The sequence below is a fragment of the Dendropsophus ebraccatus genome, chromosome 7, assembly GCF_027789765.1.
Source record: "Dendropsophus ebraccatus isolate aDenEbr1 chromosome 7, aDenEbr1.pat, whole genome shotgun sequence".
Taxonomy (NCBI): Eukaryota; Metazoa; Chordata; class Amphibia; order Anura; family Hylidae; genus Dendropsophus; species Dendropsophus ebraccatus.
Genome location: NC_091460.1, coordinates 104,937,835 through 104,958,657, shown reverse-complemented (window position 1 = coordinate 104,958,657; position 20,823 = coordinate 104,937,835). Strand labels below are relative to the sequence as shown.

At 42.6% G+C, this 20,823-nt stretch overlaps 1 protein-coding gene across 2 annotated transcripts in view; it reads right to left on the bottom strand.

Annotated features, from left to right (window-relative positions):
• LOC138797642 (signal-transducing adaptor protein 1-like) overlaps positions 1 to 20,823 on the bottom strand; it is a 66,758-nt gene that overhangs the window by 40,318 nt on the left and 5,617 nt on the right. For both annotated transcript variants that reach the window (XM_069978060.1, XM_069978061.1), the window contains exon 2: positions 6,189 to 6,257. In XM_069978060.1, coding sequence (XP_069834161.1) covers positions 6,189 to 6,257 — 69 coding nt within the window. The remainder of the gene's footprint in view (positions 1 to 6,188; positions 6,258 to 20,823) is intronic.

Below are 20,823 nucleotides of genomic sequence, written 5' to 3'. Positions count from 1 at the left end.
CACACACTTTTTGGGTTCTTCCTAAACATCTTTCACACTTTAATAATTTGCAACCGTATGATAAGTTTCGAAACATAGGAAGCTGCACAGTCCTGGTTTGGATGGGCACATGGGGCAATAAAAACGTGAATCCCTTCTTTGGCCATGTTTACGAAAAGCTACATCTTTTTTGTGGTATCTCGGGGGTTTCAATGGCAGAGACAGGGACAGGATGCATGGACTTCTCCTTTATGGTGCGTTCACACATACAGGATCTGGATCTGATTTTCTGCAGCAGATTTCATTTAAATAACTGAACATAGCATCAAATCTGCTGCAGATCTGCTGCAGATCCTGTAGGTGTGAACGCACCCTTAAAGAGAAAATGTTCCATAACCACACCCCCCATCAATTTATTGTATTCTGGAACAGAGAGGGCCTTTTGTTTGTCCACTCTGTGGACTGTGGTGTCCCCATGTATTGTCGAGAGCATGCAGACCTTTCTGCTTGCTAGGCCAAATGATGTTCCCTTTGGTAGCTCACAAGGGATTAGCTGTGGTGGCAAGCCTTTTCAGTATCAGCAAACCATCCCATAAGCCCTTGTTCACAGCGTGCAGACTTTTAAACAGCGGCATGCTGGAATAGTAGTTGTCAGTAAACACTTAGTAGCCCTCCTGGAGGAATGGCTTCCTAAGACCCCAGATGTCTCGGTATCTTAGGGCATTGATATCACTGTCCTTGACCTCATAAATTTGGAATCCACGTGTATACCCTGTGGTGTTTTCACAAACTTTGTAGAGCTTTACTCCATTCTTTTAGATGGCATACACTGCCTAAATGACAGTCTCCCCTTAAAATCTACTAAAGATTTGTCCCAAGAAAAAATTATATCAGGAGTGTTAGGGGACCAAAAAAGTTTCATTCAGTGTGGTAATCCGAGGTTTCAGTTTGTGGTGGCGATCATGCCTTGGAAAATTTCTTGGGGGCTTGTCTAAATCGTTGTTAAAGTTTCACACATGGTAGATTTTTGGAAAAGCCAGGAGTGGGTCTGCCAGGTAGAAGACATACACTATGTTATAAATTATTATGCAAAAAGTGTTTTGTGATGGAGTGATGGAGGGAGGCAGTTCACATCTAAGGAACAGCTCTGGGAAGGGAATTCTGTCCTCATGCAAAACAATTGAAGCAGAAACCATCCAAAAACTAACAAATTCAATGGACAAGACAGTTCAGAAGCTCCTTTCAAACAAGGGGTCCTATGTTCAAATGTAACATCACCTAGAATAAATTTTTGACATGAAAACTGTTTGATTTCAGTTTGTAATAATCTGCTAATGCTTATAATGTCACAAATGACCATTTTTTTGTTCTTAATAAAAATGAAAAGGTTGAAAACTCTGCCGTGCATAATAATTTAGAACATACATTTTGAGTTTTTAAATATACTTTAATCTTAGGCAGTTTCTTCAAAAACCTTTCAATTATACTCGAATAGTTGATGACTGAAAAATTACATTGACTGCAACTCATATAGGTAATTTTGGAAAATATGAGAAAATATTATTTGCATAATAATTTGGAACCCAGTGTATAACTCCTTCCTTTATTTTATCCATTACTTTGAGTCCACCTCTGGTTTCGACTCAAAAATTGCAATGGCAGTTTAAAAAAAACTGCCATGTATGAAACCAGCATTATATTTCAAATCTGCTCCTGGGCATTATTGCTGGGAAAACTGGTGTAGCATGGGTGGAACTTGCTGCCCGCTAAGAAAAGGTAAGGACGGCTTTTTTACTATTCTCATGTTAAAAGTGATCCCTAAAAATGTTTTAATTTCTGGCACATTTGTGGGCATTCAGACCCTTCCATATTCAGATTTATCTCCCATAAAGATTTGTCTGGTCCACAATAAATTGTAATAACTAAAAATTGTTACATCTACATTTATGCTCAAAGTTGCCATAAATTAGTGCACATAAGGGGATAAGAAGTCTGTAGGATCCCAAAATATAGCGCCACTAGTTTATGCAGATGGTCCTGCGACTCATTACTCATTTGTATTGCCTTTACACACCATGAGAAATTGAGCGCCTGGGCTGATCACTGTATGATCAATGTATGTATCTGTGCTGTCGATTCCATATCACAAGAAGTCTATACTTACCACACTTCTTGTGATCCGGCATCTGGCTTCTTCAGTCCTCCGCTCACCGGCTGTATCTTCAGGCCCCGCCTCCTCCAGCTGTCAATAATTCCAGAGGAGGTAGTGGCCTGCCGGTACAGCTGGCAGACTGAGCACTGGGGAAGCCAGATGCCAGATTACAAGAAGTGTGGTAAGTATAGACTGCTTGTGATATGGAACTTACAGCACAGATACATACTGTGCAGTCAGATTCCTTTTATCATTATCGGCCATCTAATGGGGCATGTCCCATATATTTTTTTCACTGTTAGAATCCTCAAAGTACCTCTGTATGAATAGAGAGGAATACTAAGGTACAGCAGAGCTTCCAATTTATTAGGACCATATCATGACAAAATACACAGAAGATGATGACATAATATGGTGTATTGATGACAGACTGGTTCTGTAGTAACCCCCATGTAGCACCACTCATCTATATCATCATCAGGTTTTAACAACAGACTGTGGTGTGAATATAAATATTATTTCTGGACATGTCAATAAAAGTAATTAATAGAAACTATAAGAAGCCGATTCAGTATATTTACAGTAAAAAGTTAAAGCAAAAATGTTGTGCTGTGTTCTATGGGCTTGGTTATGTGAAAACCTAACCTACTAAACCTGCTGGATTCTTTTCAAGTAGTTTGTTCCTGCAGGGCTTTATTTATCATGATGTAATTTTCTCCTTCGTATTTAAAACAAATTGAAGTAAGTATATAGAAAGAGAATGGGTGTCAGTTTCAATATAGCCATAAGGAACTTGAAGGATTGTGCAATAATAATTTCAATCTGTTACGGCCCTATTACACAGAACAGTTATTGGCAGAACAGGTCAATACTGCCCTATGGAATTGGCCCAGCGGTCAGCCAAGCAAACACTTGTTTGTAGACTGATTTCAAGCAGGTTTAAAAACCATCAATCATTGACCTCACATCTCCTGGTGTAATAAGAGATGTGCTACTGACACTGATGGAAGGAAAAGGTTGCACAAATGTCCCAATGATTATTTGTGTAACTCTGCCCACATGATAATCGAGCCATGTAAAAGGCTTCATTAACGAACGATGATCTGTATTGGGCACGGGTCTACCATACAATATGAGGCTATGTTCACACAACGGAAAGAGACTGGCCGTTCTGTGACCCAGACGGATGATCTTTCCCGCCGCAGTGTTCTGATGCGGGCGCATCAGCGCGCACCCTCATCAGAGCTCCCCATAGGAGCTCCGGCCACTTGCTTCATTGTGTGAACTGACATGTCAGTTATTTGCAGGTCCGCATGGGATCCCGGACAGAGCGTATACGATGTGTATACGCTCCGGCTGGCATCCCATAGCAGATAAGGCAATGTTCCACTCCGCATAAAGTACGGTCGTTGTTGGCAACAACGGCCATACTTTTACGTACTGTGAACATAGCCTGACCCTTAGCGGCCATTTACTCATCAGCAATATACGGTCCGTGCCCGGACAATATATTGCAGACCAGATCTCAGAGATAGAACTGTCATTATTCAGTACAGCTAGCAATCACTGCTCCCTCTGCAGAGGCTGCCTCGCACAGCGATCAGTACAACGATCGGTGAAACAGTACAGAAGGGGACCCTGCTCTGCATAGCGCTGTTCGGCAGCATTAGAGTAGAGCAGGGGAAAGGAACTGCAGGGCTTAGTTAGAGTCATGCTTCTCCCAAAACAAATGTTAGTGGCAGCAAAGGGAATGGGTTTCCCCTTACTTCTGCCAGTCAATGGTACTGGATATGTACGTAAAAATATAATTTAAAAGAAGATAGATAAAGTTATATTACAAAGTACTATAACTTTATTAACCCCTTTTTGCATGCTATAAAAGGTAATTGGCTGGCTTTGCAGCTCAGGGGCAAACCTACAGCAGATATATACCTATTAGGCCCTGTCTTAGACAGATAGTAATACTCAGAGGCATACAGAACTATTTTGAAGTAAATATCGTAGGAAAGTAGGGTTGACAAGGCTCTCTCTGCTGCCACTTTTGTGTTAGGAACTGCAGGGCTATCTAAGCACTGCAGTCTGCAGTTCACAATCTCCTGCTCTGCTCAAGTGCAGCCACACAGCCAGGGCCAATTCTAGGTTTTCTGCAAAACCTGAAATGGAGCCCCATTAGTGTCTACCCTGCCCTATTACCACACACACACACACACCACAAGCATATGGAAAAGGCGTGTGTGCAGAAACCTGCAACTTATAATAATGCATACACAGTCAAAAGTGCATACACAATCCAGCTCCACCATAAATTGCCCTGTTGAAGTACTACCTTCCATCTTTGGTGAGGACAAGATAAAAAGTTTCCACCAGTGTGTAAATAATTGTTCAATCTTTACTGCTTCTCCAGGAATTAAAGCACCTGACATATACAAGACGCAATACAAAGTGACTGCTCCTGGTGATCTTATTCATGGTCATACTACCATTACACCTTGTGCTCCATTTAAAGGGGTAGTAATCACTTGTAGTGTAGTGATGTGTGAAACATATAACAATACCTGCAGAGTGTTTGCAGTCCAGACTTGCATTCTACATCTGTGTCCAGCTGTCATTTGCAGTTCATGGGGTCAATGAAGGCAGTGGTGTGTAGCAGACAGTATAATATATGGCTACTCCATAAAACATGTCGCCCCTACAAATCCGTCACCTACGCAATAAACTAATTTTGCCCCATGGTGGAAGTGGCCCTACACACAGCGTTATACAGAGCAGGGTCTCGTTACTCCTGTGTACTGTATATTCTTATATACAGTACCCGAGGGGAGGCTGCCTAATATGATTGCTGTGGCAGCTTGTGCACAGTGAGTAGTGATTGCTTTAATTGGTCACTTCAATAGCAGAGCGAGTAGTGATGGCAATCACCACTCGCTGTGCAAAGGATGCTGCACACAGCGATTTTGTTGGGCAGCACTTGTGCAGAGAAGGGGATTGGAAACTGCAAGGCTTAGATAGTTAGTTAGATTTATAGTGCACAATTTTCTGGATTTTGAGATATCAATATATTCTGTTCTATTATTTTACTTTTTATTTTTTAATTTAACTAGTTTTGTACAATAAACACACACAAGAGGTTATGCCAAGACTACAACTTATCACCCATCCACAGGATCAATGTGATCAATAGGGTCTGACTGCTGGAACCAAACCTACCACAAAATAGGGGTCTTGAGTGCCCCTGTACTCAGGAAGCAGTGGTTGTGATGCCGAGAATTCCATAAGAGGTCAAGAGTCCAGTCCACGATATACAGTCAGCTTACGGACCGTATATGACAGACATGTGAATGCAGTGGCCTTATTCACACGTTCCGTAATTTACGTATCCGTATTTCCGTATTCGACTTAGTGCACATTGATGTCTATTAGGCTATTCACACGATAGGTAGATTACAGGGATGCAAACCAGTGCTGAAAAAAAAGGACATGTCCTAGTACGGACCCAGTTTTTTTTTTACAGATCCTCTTATAGAAAACAATGGGATCCGATATTTTTTACGGATTGTTACCTGTTCGGCATCCGTATTTCCGTAAAAAAAAAATATGGATGACTCATAGGTCATAAGGTTGTGTTTCTAAGCAACCACAACCAGGAAGAAGGAACTGCAGAAGTGCATGTGCTTGCAAACAGAAAGAGAATTAACTAATTAATTAATTAATTTAATTAATTAATTAACAGAGCTGTCTCACAGCTAAGCAAACCAGAAGTGGCAAAGTAAAATGGCTGACAAGTGATTACGTGACTTATTTTAGGGGTTGGGCATACTGGTGCTAGTTTTTTATAACCCACTTAACAAACAGATTTACGGAAATACAGATGCAATACGATGCCCAAACCGTAATTTTTAGCGGATTGTGCAGGAGGAATCTACAGACTTGAAAACAATACTGAACAATATCTTACCAAAGTATTTAAAGTAAATGTAATGTTGCCAATAACATTACTAGCCATCTGCTTCATTCATCAGCATGTCTTCTACAAATACAATTACACATATAGTGTTACCTTTTCTTGCTTTTTGTCACTGTAGAGGAATAGTTTTGATCCTCGCAGTTCAGTCCAGTACTTGACTTCCTAGAAACAATATATTAATAAATTATTTAACAAAATGATATAAAGGTGTATACTTGCTCTAGTATAGAATAATATACAGTATATATATATATATATATATATATATATATATATATTATTATTTTTTTAAACAAACTAGGCAACTAGGCACATTGTACAGTTTTTTTGTGACGCATAACATGTATGAATTACCTGATGTATTTTTTTTTATGACAGGTACTTCTTGAAAGTGGGTGGACATTAAAGGGGAAATTTATGATGGCTGCTTAACTGGCGTAAACCAGGGAGAATGCACAGATTCATCCCTTCTCCCTAGTGTACGCTAGCCGTATCCCTTGCTCATCTGATGGGGCCAAGAGGAGGGGGGCCTAGATTTCTTCTGATGACGTTGCTTTAGGCAACAAAACATGTAAAGAGGGGGGCAATAATACTTTGGCACAGTACTGCAGACTGTGTTAGGCTACAGGCAGTGTGATAGGAGTTCAGCTCCACTGAGTATTAGGAATCCGAAGAGTTGTAGTGAGTATAAGGGTGTATTTTCCTAAAAATAATTGATTAAAAGGTATATTCTGTTGAGAGAGGGGGTTTAATTTTTAAGGGGGTTTTTGTATCCCAGGCCTAGTGCCTGAGGGTTTGGTCTACAATACCTTTAGAGTTGCACCCATGTATTTCATTAGCTAATGGTCCATTTACACAGAGCTATAATACGTTATAACAATAAAACCGTATGGCCTCAGGGGGGCAGAGAATGGTAACACCGGGAGCCTGAAGCCGGTCCACAGAGAGGGACCAAAAGTCATAAAGAAGAAGAAAAAAAAAAAAAAGGAAGGAGGGGAGGAAAGCTGGGCGCGGGGAAAGGTACGATGGGACAGAAGCAAACGAGAAATTAAATAATAACATAGAATATATGTATAACTAAAATTAAGATTTAAAAAAAATAATAAAGAAAGAAAAAAAAAAAGGGGGGGGGGAGTGTCGGGTACAGACGGGAGAGTAGACATGTCTTAATGGCGTGGAACTGTGCAAGGGTGACAGAGGACACTGTCAGAGCGACTCAAGGGAGCCAACGTGCGAGGGAGGGGCTGGACTTAAACGTGACCCAGGGGAGCCAGGTGCGGTGCACTTTTATGCCACGACCCTGATCCTCCGCCGTCAAGGACTCCATGCGATGGATAAAGTCCATTTCGGCCACCCACGCAGCAATGGAGGGGGGGGGGGGGTCGTGGACTTCCATCTTCACGACGTTGATTCTCCCGAACCATGAAAGCTGAGAGCGATCATAGCTAGAGAGATCCGTTTTGGTACGGGCCAGTAGCGGGGGGAAGTTTAGAGCAAATAGCGTTTTGGTGCTTTTTTAATATTTTTAATGGGTTTACATAAGAGTTGATTGAGCACCTAAATACTTGAGTGCTTGTTACTTGTAACGAGTCGTACGGAAATCAATGGGAGACTGGAGACTGCTGAGTAATGGGAGACTAGGAGACTGCTGGTTAAAGTGCTGACTACTGTGAAATCCTAGGTGCATTGCCCCCTGGGAAACACAAATATGCAAAATAGAGTCAGCGGAGACTCATTTAACCCTTTGAGGACCAGGCCCAAAATGACCCAGTGGACCGCGCAAATTTTGATCTTAGTGTTTCCGTTTTTCCCTCCTCCCCTTCTAAGAGCTCTAGCACTTTCAGTTTTTTATCTACAAGGCCATGTAATGGCTTATTTGTTACAGGAATAGTTGTACTTTGTAATGGCGTCATTCATTTTACCATAACATGTATGATGGAATTCCAAATATATTATTTATGAAGATATAAATTGGTGAAATCGCAAAAAAGAATGCAATATGGTAACGTTTGGGGGGTTCCTGTGTCTACGTAATGCACTATATGGTAAAAGCGACATGATACAATTATTCTATATGTCAGCCCGAACACAACCACATGCAGGTTTACACAGATTCTCTAATGTTATATATTTTTTTTAAACGAAATCCTTTTTTTTGGCTATTAATTATAAATAAAATGGGACTATTGTGACGCTTATAACGGTTTTATTTTTTCACCTACGGGGCTGTATGGGGTGTCATGATCTCTAGTTTTTATTTATTTTTTACACATTTGAAGTCCCTTTGGGGGACTTTTACATTCACTACTTGGATTTCTACACTGATGATTGCTATGCCATAGGCATAGCATTGATCAGTGTTATCGGCGGTCTGCTCATTGAGCCTGCCTGTGCAGTCACACTGCGGGGGTCCCGATCGGTAAGTGACAGGGGACTCCCCCTGTCACTTACACTTAAACGCCGCGGTCGCGCCGTTTAAGGAGTTAATGACACGCGGCAGCGCGATCGCTGCAGCGTGTCATTGCCAGTGAGGTCCCGGCTGCTGATTGTAGCCGGCCCCCACCTGCTATGAAGTGCGTTCCGCTCCGGAGCACGCTTCATAGCGGGAGAAACACCCAGGGCGTACAGTTACGCCCTAGGTCGTCTGGGGACAGACTTCCATGGCGTAACTATACGCCCTGGGTCGTCTAAGGGTTAAGAGACTCAAAACACCGGACTAGCCAGATATCCCTCCAGGCCAACAAAGGGGGAGCTCCAGTAAGGAAACCACCAAAACCACCATATTACGTGTCCCTCTTAGTTAATGTCAAACTTAATTTACGAGCCCAAGGACATGACAAGGGAAAAACCAAAGCCAGGTGTCCATTACAAAACAGATGTCTGTGCATGGATACCTGGCTTTGGTTTTTCCTGTGTCATGTCCTTGGGTCCTTGTAAATTGAGTTGGAATTTGACTAAAAGGGCCACTTAATATGGTGCCACTTAATATGGTGCCTATGGCATGGCATTGATCAATGTATGTAATCTAATAATTGTATGTAAAAGTCCCCCAAGGGAGCTTAAAAAGTGTAAAAAAAAAAAAAGTTACATTTTTTTTACACTACCTCAAAGGCCCTCCCCCAATAAAAGTTAAAATCACTCCCCTTTCCCATTTGATAAATAAAAGATATAAAAGTAATTAAATAAATAAACATATTATATACCGTAGTGTGCGTAATTGTCCTATCTATTAAAATATAACAATCGTCATTCCGTACAGTGAACGGCGTAAAGAAAAAGAGGGAAAAAAGCGCCAGGATTACCGATTTTTTTTTGTTACATTATATATATAAAAAAATTAATAAAAAGTGATCAAAGTGTCCGATCTACACAAATATGGTATAAAAAAAAGAAGAGATGATGGCGCAAAAAATTACACCCCATACAGCCCCATAGGTGAAAAACTAAAACCGTTATAAGAGTCACAATAGGACCATTTTATTAATAACTAATTGGAAAAAAAAGGTTTCATTAAAAAAAAAAAAAAACATCAGAAAATCTGTGTAAACCTGCATATGGTTGTGATTAGACTGACCTATAGAATAATGGTATCACGTCGGTTTTACCGTATAGTGCATTGCGTAGACACAGGAACCCCCCAAAAGTTACCATATTGCATAGTTTTTTCTAATTTTACCAATTTATAGTTTTATAAATAATATTTTGGGGGTTCTGTCATACAGGTTATGGTAGAATGAAAGGCGCCTTTACAAAGTACACCTATTCCTGGAAAAAAACAAGCCCTTACGTGGCCCTGTAGATAAAAAAATGAAAGTGCTAGAGCTCTTAGAATGGAAGGAGGAAAAAAAGAAAACGCAAAAATAAAAATTGGCGCGGTCCACTGGGTCATTTTGGGCCTGGTCCTCATAGGGTTAAAAATGACAATTGGTCATTACAAATAATGACAGCAAATCAAAAGCAGAAACAGCATGTAGAGCCAAATTGTTATCAAATAGTTGTGCAGATAAACATTACACATAACTACTCAATGGAATCATAAAAGATCCTTTTACTTCCTGATCACTAAGCCAATTACAAAGACAAGTGTGACGTGAAAAAATCAAACCACACAAAACCGCCAGGTTGTTTTTAACGCACTAGATGGCACATTCAATAGGAGATTCTGTATTCTTCTTTCAGTGTACATTTCTAAAAGTTGTTAAAGGGGTATTCCACTCAGAAGTAACTCTTAATATATCTCTAAATATACCCTAAATATATATATATCCCTCTGGCTCTGTGCAGAGGGAGGACGGGGACCGCCTGGAAAACATGGATACAGCTATGGCTGTATTTTATCACAGAAGCTCCAGAATTACAGGCGCCATTAAACCAAGAAAAAAGCCTTATATATTAATGTCCACAACACTCCCCCCCCCCCCTCCACACACACACATATTATATTTATCCTTACTTTTTATTTTGTGTTATCAATTAAAGGAGAAGTCCGGCAGAATTTTAATTAAAGTATTGTATTGCCCCCCAAAAGTTATACAAATTACCAATTTACACCTATTACGGGAAATGCTCCTAGATACTCCCATTCTCCCAGAGCTGTGCGGGCTTTGGCTGCTGGAGAGGATGATGGCAGGGGGATGCTCAGTGTCCCTCCATTGCCCTGTGTCCCTCAGTGTCCCCCTGCTATCATCCTCTCCAGCAGCCACATCCAGCACAGCTCTGGGAGTCGGGTCGTGACATCACCATTTTATACAGAAAGTGAAGCCTTGATACAGTAGTAAGTGCAGGGAAAAAAGCACTTTATGTGCATTTCCCGTAATAAGTGTATATTGGGGATTTGTATAACTTTTGGGGGGCAATACAGTACTTTAATAAAAATTTCACCGGACTTCTCCTTTAACCTCTTAAGGACATATGACGTACCCATACGTCATATGCCCTCATTAGCACTTCAAAGCGGCCCCGGGTGCTGCGTGTTAATAGTTCGGGCGATTACGCACGCGGCAATAGCAAACATGTTTATTTATTTGTTTACTTTTATTTAAAACCTAGGAAAAGGGGGGTGATTCAGACTTTTATTAGGGGAGGTTTTTTTTTACTATTAACAACAGAAGCCCCATATACTAGAAGCCCCCCTGGGGTTAGGGTTATTCCCCCTAGGGGACTTTAAGGGCTCGTTCACACAGAGCAAAAGCAGCTGAATTTCTGCGCTGAATAAGCGCTGAAATTTCAGCCGTTAAAATAGGTGCAGAGCTAATTTCCATTGTGTTGAATGGAAATTCTGCTCTGCAGTTCACACGATGGAATTTCCGCACTGAACTAATCCGCTCTACGCCAGAAGAATGAACATGTTCATTCTTCCGCTAGCAGAAGCCTATACAAATCAATGGGGCTCTGATTTTCAGTTTCAGCGCGGAATACGCGCGTATTCAGCGCGGAATACAAGCGTAATACAAGCGGAAATTACGCGCTGAATCAGCGCGGAAATGGGGAAAAAAGGGGGAGGAGGATTCTAGTATATATTCTGGTATAGTCTAATTTACTCGCTGAATTTCAGCGCTGAATGCATGCGGATTCAGCACGGATTCCTCGAGTATTCTGCGCTGAATTTGTCAAGAGCTGATTACAAGCTGAACACTTTCCTAGCGGAATACGCAGGGATTCTGCTTACATTCTGATCTGAATTCAGCGTCAGTTAATTTCAGGCGGAAATATTTCCTCGCGTAATCCGCCCCTTTTGCTCTGTGTGAACGTAGCCTTAGTATATACACTTTGATCTCTCATTGAGATCTTTGCTGTATAGATATACAGCAAAGATCAATGAGATCGGCACTCGTTTGCTTTCGGCTGCTGCAGCCGGAAACAAACGAATGCCGAGCCGGGGATGGCGCCATCTTGGATGAGTCCCCGGCTGGCATCAGACAGGAGCGATCTCCCCCACTAGACACCAGGGAACGGTTGCCTCCGGTGTATCCGATTAGCTAATTAGTGGGCACGGCGATCAGACTGTGCCGTGCAGCACGATCTGCAGCCCCGCTTTGAAGTGCTATTGAGGACATATGACGTACGGGTACGTCATATGTCCTTAAGTGGTTAACCCTTTCCCGCACCTGGACGTAACTGTATGTCCTCGCGCGGGTGCGGGCGTTCAGAGTGGGGCCGCGCTCGGCACTCGTTTACTTCCGGCTGCAGCAGCAGCATATGCTGCAGAGATCTCTATGAGAGATCAGTGCACTTATACTAGAAGTCCCCCAGGGGGGCTTCTAGTATAAGTGTAAAAGTAAAAAAAAAAAAGTATTGTTATTGGTAAAAAGCCCCCTCCCCTAATAAAAGTCTGAATCACCCCCCTTTTCCCAGGTTATAAATAAAAGTAAATAAATAAACATGTTTGCTATCGCAGCGTGCGTAATCACCCGAGCTATTAATTAATCACATTCCTGATCTCGCACGGTAAACAGCGTCAGCGCAAAAAAATGCAAAAGTGCAAAATTGTGCATTTTTGGTCGCATCAAATCCAGAAAAAAATGTAATAAAAAGCGATCAAAAAGTCGTATATGCGCAATCAAGGTATCGATAGAAAGAACACATCATGGTGCAAAAAATTACACCTCATACAGCCCCATAGACCAAAGGATAAAAGCGCTATAAGCCTGGGAATGGAGCTATTTTAAGGAACGTATTTTTGTTAACATTTTCAATTTTATTCTGGTTTCGTAGTATACTTTATGCAAAAATTCAGCCTGTCATTGCAAAGTACAATTAGTGACGCAAAAAATAAGGGCTCATGTGGGTCTCTAGGTGGAAAAATGCAAGTGCTATGGCCTTTTAAACACAAGGAGGAAAAAACTAAAACGCAAAAACGAAAATTAGCCTGGTCCCGAAGGGGTTAAGGATATATTTTGTACAGTATTATTTGTTTGGTACAAAATTTTCTTTATTTCATATTCCTTAAATATATGTGTCTAGCACTTTTCTTTTTGTTGCTTTGCAATTACAGATGCTAGAATTTTTTTCCCCTCATCAGGAAATCCTGAAAACACAACTGATGGTTTCCTGACCGTAAATATTAATTTCTGTCAGAAAACACTGGTGGTTTCCTGAATCCTACAGGAAACCACCCCTTCAAGTGTCCATGAGATTACCCGGATTTTTTATCAGGAAATCTGGACAAATTTCTAGACCCACTGGGGTACATAAACCATGGACACACTTCAAGATTTTTCCTGAATGATGTCTGAGGCCCCCTTCTCACGTCAGGAATGTGACTTTGCGCTCCTCGGTCCGTGCTGGGTGACCGAGGAAGCGCTGAGCCTCTGGTTGTTTTTTGTTTGCAGTTCCGTCTGAATGCTGTCTTAGTTTCCCAGCCACACCCGCATTGCCTGTTACACTCTGGCAGTGCGGGGTTTACTCCTTCTAAAGACCTGTTCAGCTGAGCTGGGTGCTGGGATCAGGGCTGATCCAATCAGCTGCTGGACCCAGTCCCTGATTCCACATAAAAAGCAGCAGACAATAGCCTGCTGGCTATTGAGTGTTACTCAGCTAAGCGCTTCATCTCCCCTGGTTCTGTTACTTCTGTTGCCTGACCTATTGCTTGATCTCCCAACCTGCTTTATCTGCTGCCTGCCCTGACCTCCTTGCCTGTCTCCTACTCTTCTTCTGCCTTACGTTTTTGTACCTTGCTGACCACCGTTGCCAACCCGGACCGTAGACTCTTCTTTATTGTGTTTGTTTCGTCTGTCTTGTTGTGTGTATCACCTGGTGTAAGACAGGGACTGACACCGTGGTTGTCCACGGCTGTTTAGGGCCGTTGAGGCAAGTAGGTAGGGACAGAAGGTGGGTTCTAGTGGTTAGGGCTCACTGTCTTGTCCTGTTCCCTACCTACGTCCGGTGCTTTTATGACATCACATCTGTGCAAGTTTTTACAATCAGGAAACACTGATCCTGAAGCCTTTCAGAAGGCCTCAGGAAACCATCAGTGTTCCCTAGTCGTAAAAACTGAGGAGTTAAAGCGACTCTGTACCCACAATCTGACCCGCAGGCTGCGGCAGGTGAGTGGTCCTTCACTACAACTGTAGTAAGCAATTGTTGGGTTACATCAGTTTACAATACTCTGCAAATGGTTACTAATTTTTTTTACATACCGTATATTAAAGCAAAACACCTGTAACAGCTAGGTCAACAGGAAGAAACTAGATGATACCACATAGTGGGTGTTTTCACAAAAGTCACCTTTTAAAACTGGAGTTCCTCATTCCTGAGTTAACTACGTTTATCAAAGTAATTTATTATTACAGGGTTCTCTACGGGTCACTGAATACTAATACTAAAGGATGTAAATAGGAAATATATATATATATGAATTAGAAGAGATGGGATACTTTTACACGTCAACAACAAAAGGCCTGGAAAATTGTTTACAGATAGAATGCAGATAGTGATACTGTATTAGAAACCAAATGTACTTTCTTTATTTTCTCTTGCAGACAGGTTTTGTTTACATATGATGTGGGGTGCAAAGAAGTGGCACCGCAGCGTAACCTGTTAACGACACAGGACAAGCATGCTCTTCCTGGTGCTGTCAACTATGTATAGAGCAAGCTAAAGATGTGACCCCACTCTATAAATACTGTCGCCAGCTGCTGGGAATCACAGTTCTTAGCAGGAACACCCAATTGCCCGTGCCAGCTATTTCTCCATTTAGATAATTGTATTAAAATTGCTTGTGAAGGCCTTCATTGGTGTTTAGTAAGGGGTGGAGGGCTGGCATCACAAGATGCAGTTGTGAAAGGCTGATCCGTTCTACTTATTAGCTGAGGCCTCAGCAATGCTCTGACGCTGTCCCCAGCTCAGTGTTTGGCTCAGGCTGCCTTCAGTTTTTATATATAAAAAGAATCCAAATCTCTATTAAAAGTTTAAATCACCTCATCCTTTTCTTATATATTAAAAAAATAAACATATTTGCTATTGCCACGTGTGAAATCGCCCAAACAAATAAATTATCACATTCCTGATCTCGCACGGTAAATGGCATAAACACAAAAACACGCCAAGGTGCAAAATTGGAGATGTTTGGTCACATCACATCCAGAAAAACTTGACTAAAAAGTGATAAAAAAACGCATATAGGAAAGTGTGATACAACGCATATAGGCAACTTATATAAATATAAGTTTCTCACGCCCCTTGAGAAAGCGGAAGTACGCGAAACGTACGTCGGGGTTTGCGACATCATTGCCATGGGTAAGCACGTGTCTTGATTCAGGCTGATAACCTATTATAGGTTGGGTATATTTATGCCTAGGAAGCCTGGGAGGCTATGTGGGTATGCTACATAGGTGTTAATAGTGATCCTCATGCTTACCATTATGGATGTACACTAATGTGACTTTTTAAGTACTGTGGCAACGAGTTGCTTTTTTCTACTGGATCTTCCTTACACTATATGTAATTTTTGTTGTAGATTTTTAATTATGCTAATAAACTTTATGCAATATTTTTCATCATAGCCTTTGTTGTATGTGTAAATGATAGTATTTATGGGCTATTAGTAATAGTATTTATGGACTAAAAAACTAAGGGTCATTAATTCCGTTAGACGGAAACCGCAAAATATTATACTCTATTTTTGGTGTCCATTGGAACTATTGTGTATAAACTTATATAAATAGCTTATTGTTGTAAATGTACCACACGGTGAAAGGCGTAAAGACGTAAGGTGTAAAATTTACAAAATAGTTTTTTTTTCCCCCAATTTGAGGCTGGGTTCACACTACGTATATTTCAGTCAGTATTGTGGTCCTCATATTGCAACCAAAACCAGGAGTGGATTAAAAACACAGAAAGGATCTGTTCACACAATGTTGAAATTGAGTGGATGGCGGCCATATAAGGCTCCATTCACACGTCCGTGTCAGTTTTTACTGTCAGGAAATCCTGATCAGGAGACCTTAAAGGTCATCAGGAAAGTATCAGGATTTCCTGACTAATCCGTTTTTACCATCAGGAAAAAACTTCAGGATTTCCTGATGAGAAAAAAAAAAAAAAAAGTTCTTAATATGGTCAACATAAATCACATATACCCACACAGCCCCTAGTGTACCTGTATGGCCACAGGCTGCAGAAGTACAACTCCCATCATGACCTGTCAGTACGACGCCGCTTGCTGGGGGGGGGGGTTGAGACAGCCGGGCGATGTGGTCCGGGGGGGGGGCTCGGGGAACGGGCGGCAGGCGCAGGGCGATGTGGGGGGGGGGGTTGGGGTTATTGCGGGCGGCGGGTGATGAGGTACAGGCGGCAGGTGCGGGGCGATGTGGTCCGGGGGGGGGGGGGGGCGCGATTGCGGGCGGCGGGTGATGAGGTCCGGGTGGGGGGGTCGCGGTACGGGCGGCAGGCGATGGGCGATGTGGTCCGGCGGGGGAGGGGGGGTGCGGGCGGCGGGCGTTGATGTGCGGGGGAGCGGCGGGTGGCGGTACGGCACCATCCGGAAGCCGGGGCAGACCAGGAGCAGCGCAGCTGAGGGAGCCGGGTGCAGGCCGGTGAGTTCGGGGGTAGAGGGGTACAGGTGGGGGGTGCTTAGAGAGTCCGGAATCCGGACACTTTCCTGACATGCATCAGGAAAGCGTCCGGAGCTCGGGCGCTCCCATAGACTTCTATGGACGAAAATAGGACCGGTTTACAAAAAATCCGGTTCTATTTTCCGGAACGGACACCCTTCCGGAAAAATCCGGAAGAGTGTCCGTGCCTAATGAAAGTCTATGGGTCCGGAAATCCTATCAGGAAATCCGGGCGGTTTTTCCGGACGTGTGAAGGGGGCCTAACAGTAAATAACTGCCATTATTTCAATATAACAGCCGTTGTTTTAAAATAACAGCAAATATTTGCCATTAAATGGCGGCCATCCACTCAATTACAACATTGTGTGAACAGAGCCTTTCTGTGTTTTTAATCCACTCCTGGTTTTGGTTGCAATATGAGGACCACAACACTGACTGAAATATACGTAGTGTGAACCCAGCCTCACCATGCAAATATTTATATATATCTGTTAGAGATATATCTAACAGATTTTTGAAGCCAAAGCCAGATACATATTATAAACAGGGAACAGGTCATAAACAAAGGACTTTCCCTTTTTAGAAATGTACAGATTTCTCCTCTTTTCATGTTCATTCTTTGAGCGGAGAGGAGAGGGAGCGGACAGGTGCTCAAAGCAGCACACTGAGCACGGCGGGATTTGCGCCGTGTTTGCTCAGTATGAACCAGCCCTAAGGGTATAAACACACACCGTGTACGCAGCGTACTTACTGCTGCGATACGCAGCAAATACGCGAGAAATACGCAGCAGATTAGATCTAAATAACTGAACACAGCATCAAATCTGCACCATCAAATCTGCTGCAGATCTGCTGCATATTTACTGCGTATACGGTGTGTGTGTTTGTACCCTAACCCGGCTGTATCCATGTCTTCCTAGACTCCCTAGTGCTGCATCCAACTTCTTCAATCACTGGTTTTCAAATGCTAAAGGACCGGACTTGAGCATGCTTGAGTTGCACTCATCTCTATTAATAGCCAATCAATATATATTTCGACAGGGGGGTTTGTAACTGTGATGAAAATTTACTAGTTGGTGTTATTTTTTAACTGTTCATATATGTCTTTGATTTATGGCTTTTGACTTGTATTGTTTCAATATCTCCCTCTGTAATTCTGCCAGATGCTGCAGTCGCACTGACCACAGCATCTAAGGGGTTTACTCTCAGGATTAGAGCTTGGCTCCAGACCTGACAGTTGTGTCCGGATCCCGGTAATACGTGACAGCTGAGCATCGTTGAGGATGACACAGGTGCTGCCTCTGATAGCACAAATGGACAATTTAAAGTGTAACTACCATTTAAAATAACTTTTGACACGTTATAGCAACATGTCAGAAGCGTATATCAGTTGGGGTCTGGCTGCTGAGAACCCCGCCGATAGCTAGAACGAAGGGGCTGCCGCGTGCGCTGCTCCTACATCTTCACTGCAGGGAGGTGATTTCCATCGCCTGCTAATACCAGTAGGTATCCTAAAAGGTAGGTCGGAATCAGCCTCGGACTGGGCCACCGGGGGACTGGGGAAGCCCTCAGCAGGTGCCTGACCTTAAGTGACCCCTGTCTGCTCCAGCTGTCAGAATCCCTTCAGAAGGCCTATTCACATTCTGTATATACCGTATTTTCCAGCGTATAAGGCAACTGGGCGTATAAGACGACCATTGACTTTCAATTAGATTGTCAGGGGTTTGCCTGACAATCAGGCAGGGGTTAACTGCAGCTAAATTAAAAAAACAAATAAACAACAAATAAACATTTAACTCAGCTGGGGCCCATTCCCGGTATTGGCGCGCCACTCAAACCGTTCCTGGTGCAGGCGTGTGACGTACACTACCTGCGCCGGAAATCGCCAAACCTCTCCCAGGCAGCCGAGCATCTCATCGAAGAGCTTTAGGAGAATGAGAGAGGCTTTGGGAACTTCTGGCGCCTCTCTCATTCTCCCAAAGCTCTCCCGGAAGCCGAGCCTCTCCAAAGCCCGGGAGAGGTTTGGTGATCTCTATCTCTGGCGCAGATAGTGTACGTCCCACTGCCTGCGCCGGAAACGGTACGGGAGGCGCGCCGATGCCGGAACGGGCCCCAGGTGAGTTAAATGTTTTTTTTTTTTTATAGTGGCCGCCCTATACGGTGGGGATGGGGCCATTTTTGAGCCCACCGTATTGGTGCGTATAAGATGACCCCCGACTTCTAAGAAGAATTTTCAGGGTTAAAAAGTCATCTCATACACTGGAAAATACGGTAGTTTAGAGTTAGACAAAGTGATCTGTACTTACTCTCTGTGTCTCTGTAACTATCCTCTACAGCAGTGAGGCTCGTCTCTCTTTAGGCCCTGTCCACTTTGCTTTAAGTTTAACATAAAAGAAATAAAAAGAAACACCAAACACTGCACTGTGAGAAAAAAGAAAGAACATTGTGAAGCAAAACCAAATGTCAAGGCGTAGATTAATAAATGTAGCAGACATATTTGGTGGTAGCAACAATATAATGCTACAGACTAGGGATGAGCGAATGGAACCGTAACAAATCTGGTTAGTCAGCAAACTTTGAGAAAGTTTGTGACGAATCTAGGTAAAACAACAACAAATAAAATCACAGAGTAGACCAGGATACAAGGGATTATTACTCTTATAATCCCTTGTATCCTGGTTTTCTGTGAATATCAAGTTGTGCGACGTCACCCCTGTTAGGGTGAGACCTTAAGTTGGTCTCCTCAGATATACCTGGGTGCTGCCTAATCAAAAATGTAATGTGACAGCTGTCTGTGAGTATTAACCAAGACACATAAAAGCAACTTCAGTGTTCAAGCTGATCTACTTTATTAAGTGAAAATCTCAGTTTATATCTTTACAATACACAACATCATCAACGAGGATTGCCAGGCCACCACTCCAAGGCTGAACATCCTCCTCCTCCGTCAATTGTCTGTTCTCAACCATACTGGCCTGGGTACAATCAGGTACTGCCTCCTCCTCCTCAAATAGTCTGTTCTCAATCATACTGGACTGGGTGCAATCAAGTGGTGCAGTCTCCTCCAATAGTCTCTTTTCAACCATACTGTCCTGGGTGCAATCAAGTGCTGCTGCCTCCTGCTCCTTATCCATCAATTGTCTGTTCTCAACCATACTGGGTCCAATACAGTACTATTACTGCTGTTGGTTTCACTGTCAAATGTCTGTTTTCCACCCTACTGGGTCCAAGGAACTTTGTGTCCTATGTCCCGTGTAATCACTTACACCTTGGCTAATTTTTTTCACTATTTTTGCACTTTAATTTTTCCACTTTTTTCATTGTAATAGCAACTGCAACTAAACAAAACTATACCCTATCAGACTCCCACTATTGCAGCTGCAATTATTCAGCCGTTATAGCAAGGTTTGTTTTAGGTTTGGTTCGTACAAATCCGAACTTCACGAAAGTTCGCCGGATTGAACCGAACCAAACTTTTCAAAAGTTCGCTCATCCCTACTACAGACCATTGCCATGTCACAATTACACAGACGCAATAAATATTCTGCACATATTGTATGAACAACAAAATTATTTGTATTCACAGACGTGTGTTAGGAAGTCATCTTTATACAAAAAAGAGCCTGTGGAGTCTCATTTAAGAGTCTCAACACACAGGAATAGCAAGATATCCCTCCAGGAAGGACCCCGCCAAGGGGGGCTCCTGTAGGAAAACCACCAAAGCCACCATATCAAGTGGCCCTTTAAGTCAATGTAATGACAAGGGAAAAAAACCAAGGCTAGGTATCCATCCACAGACAGCTGTCTGGGGGTGTTGCCCCTCATTGGTGTGGAGCAGGATTGTAGCTAGGTTGGAGAAATGCCTAATAAAGCCATATGGGGAAACAGATCACTGATCTCAGGGAGACCAGCCAAACGATAACACTGCCAGCTGCTGTGTTTCGAGACTCCTTGATGAGGCTCCACGGGCTCTTCTTTAGCTGCTGGTTAAAACGCTCAATACAGTGAAATCCTATGTGCATTGCTCCCTGGGAAATACAAATATGCAAAAAAGAGCCTGTGGTTTCTCATTTAAGAGTCTCAAATGAGTGCCAAGCACTTTACACGCTTTGTATGAACCAGTACTATTAGTGATAACACTATACCAGCAAGTTATATATCTTGGGATAGTAATTTCA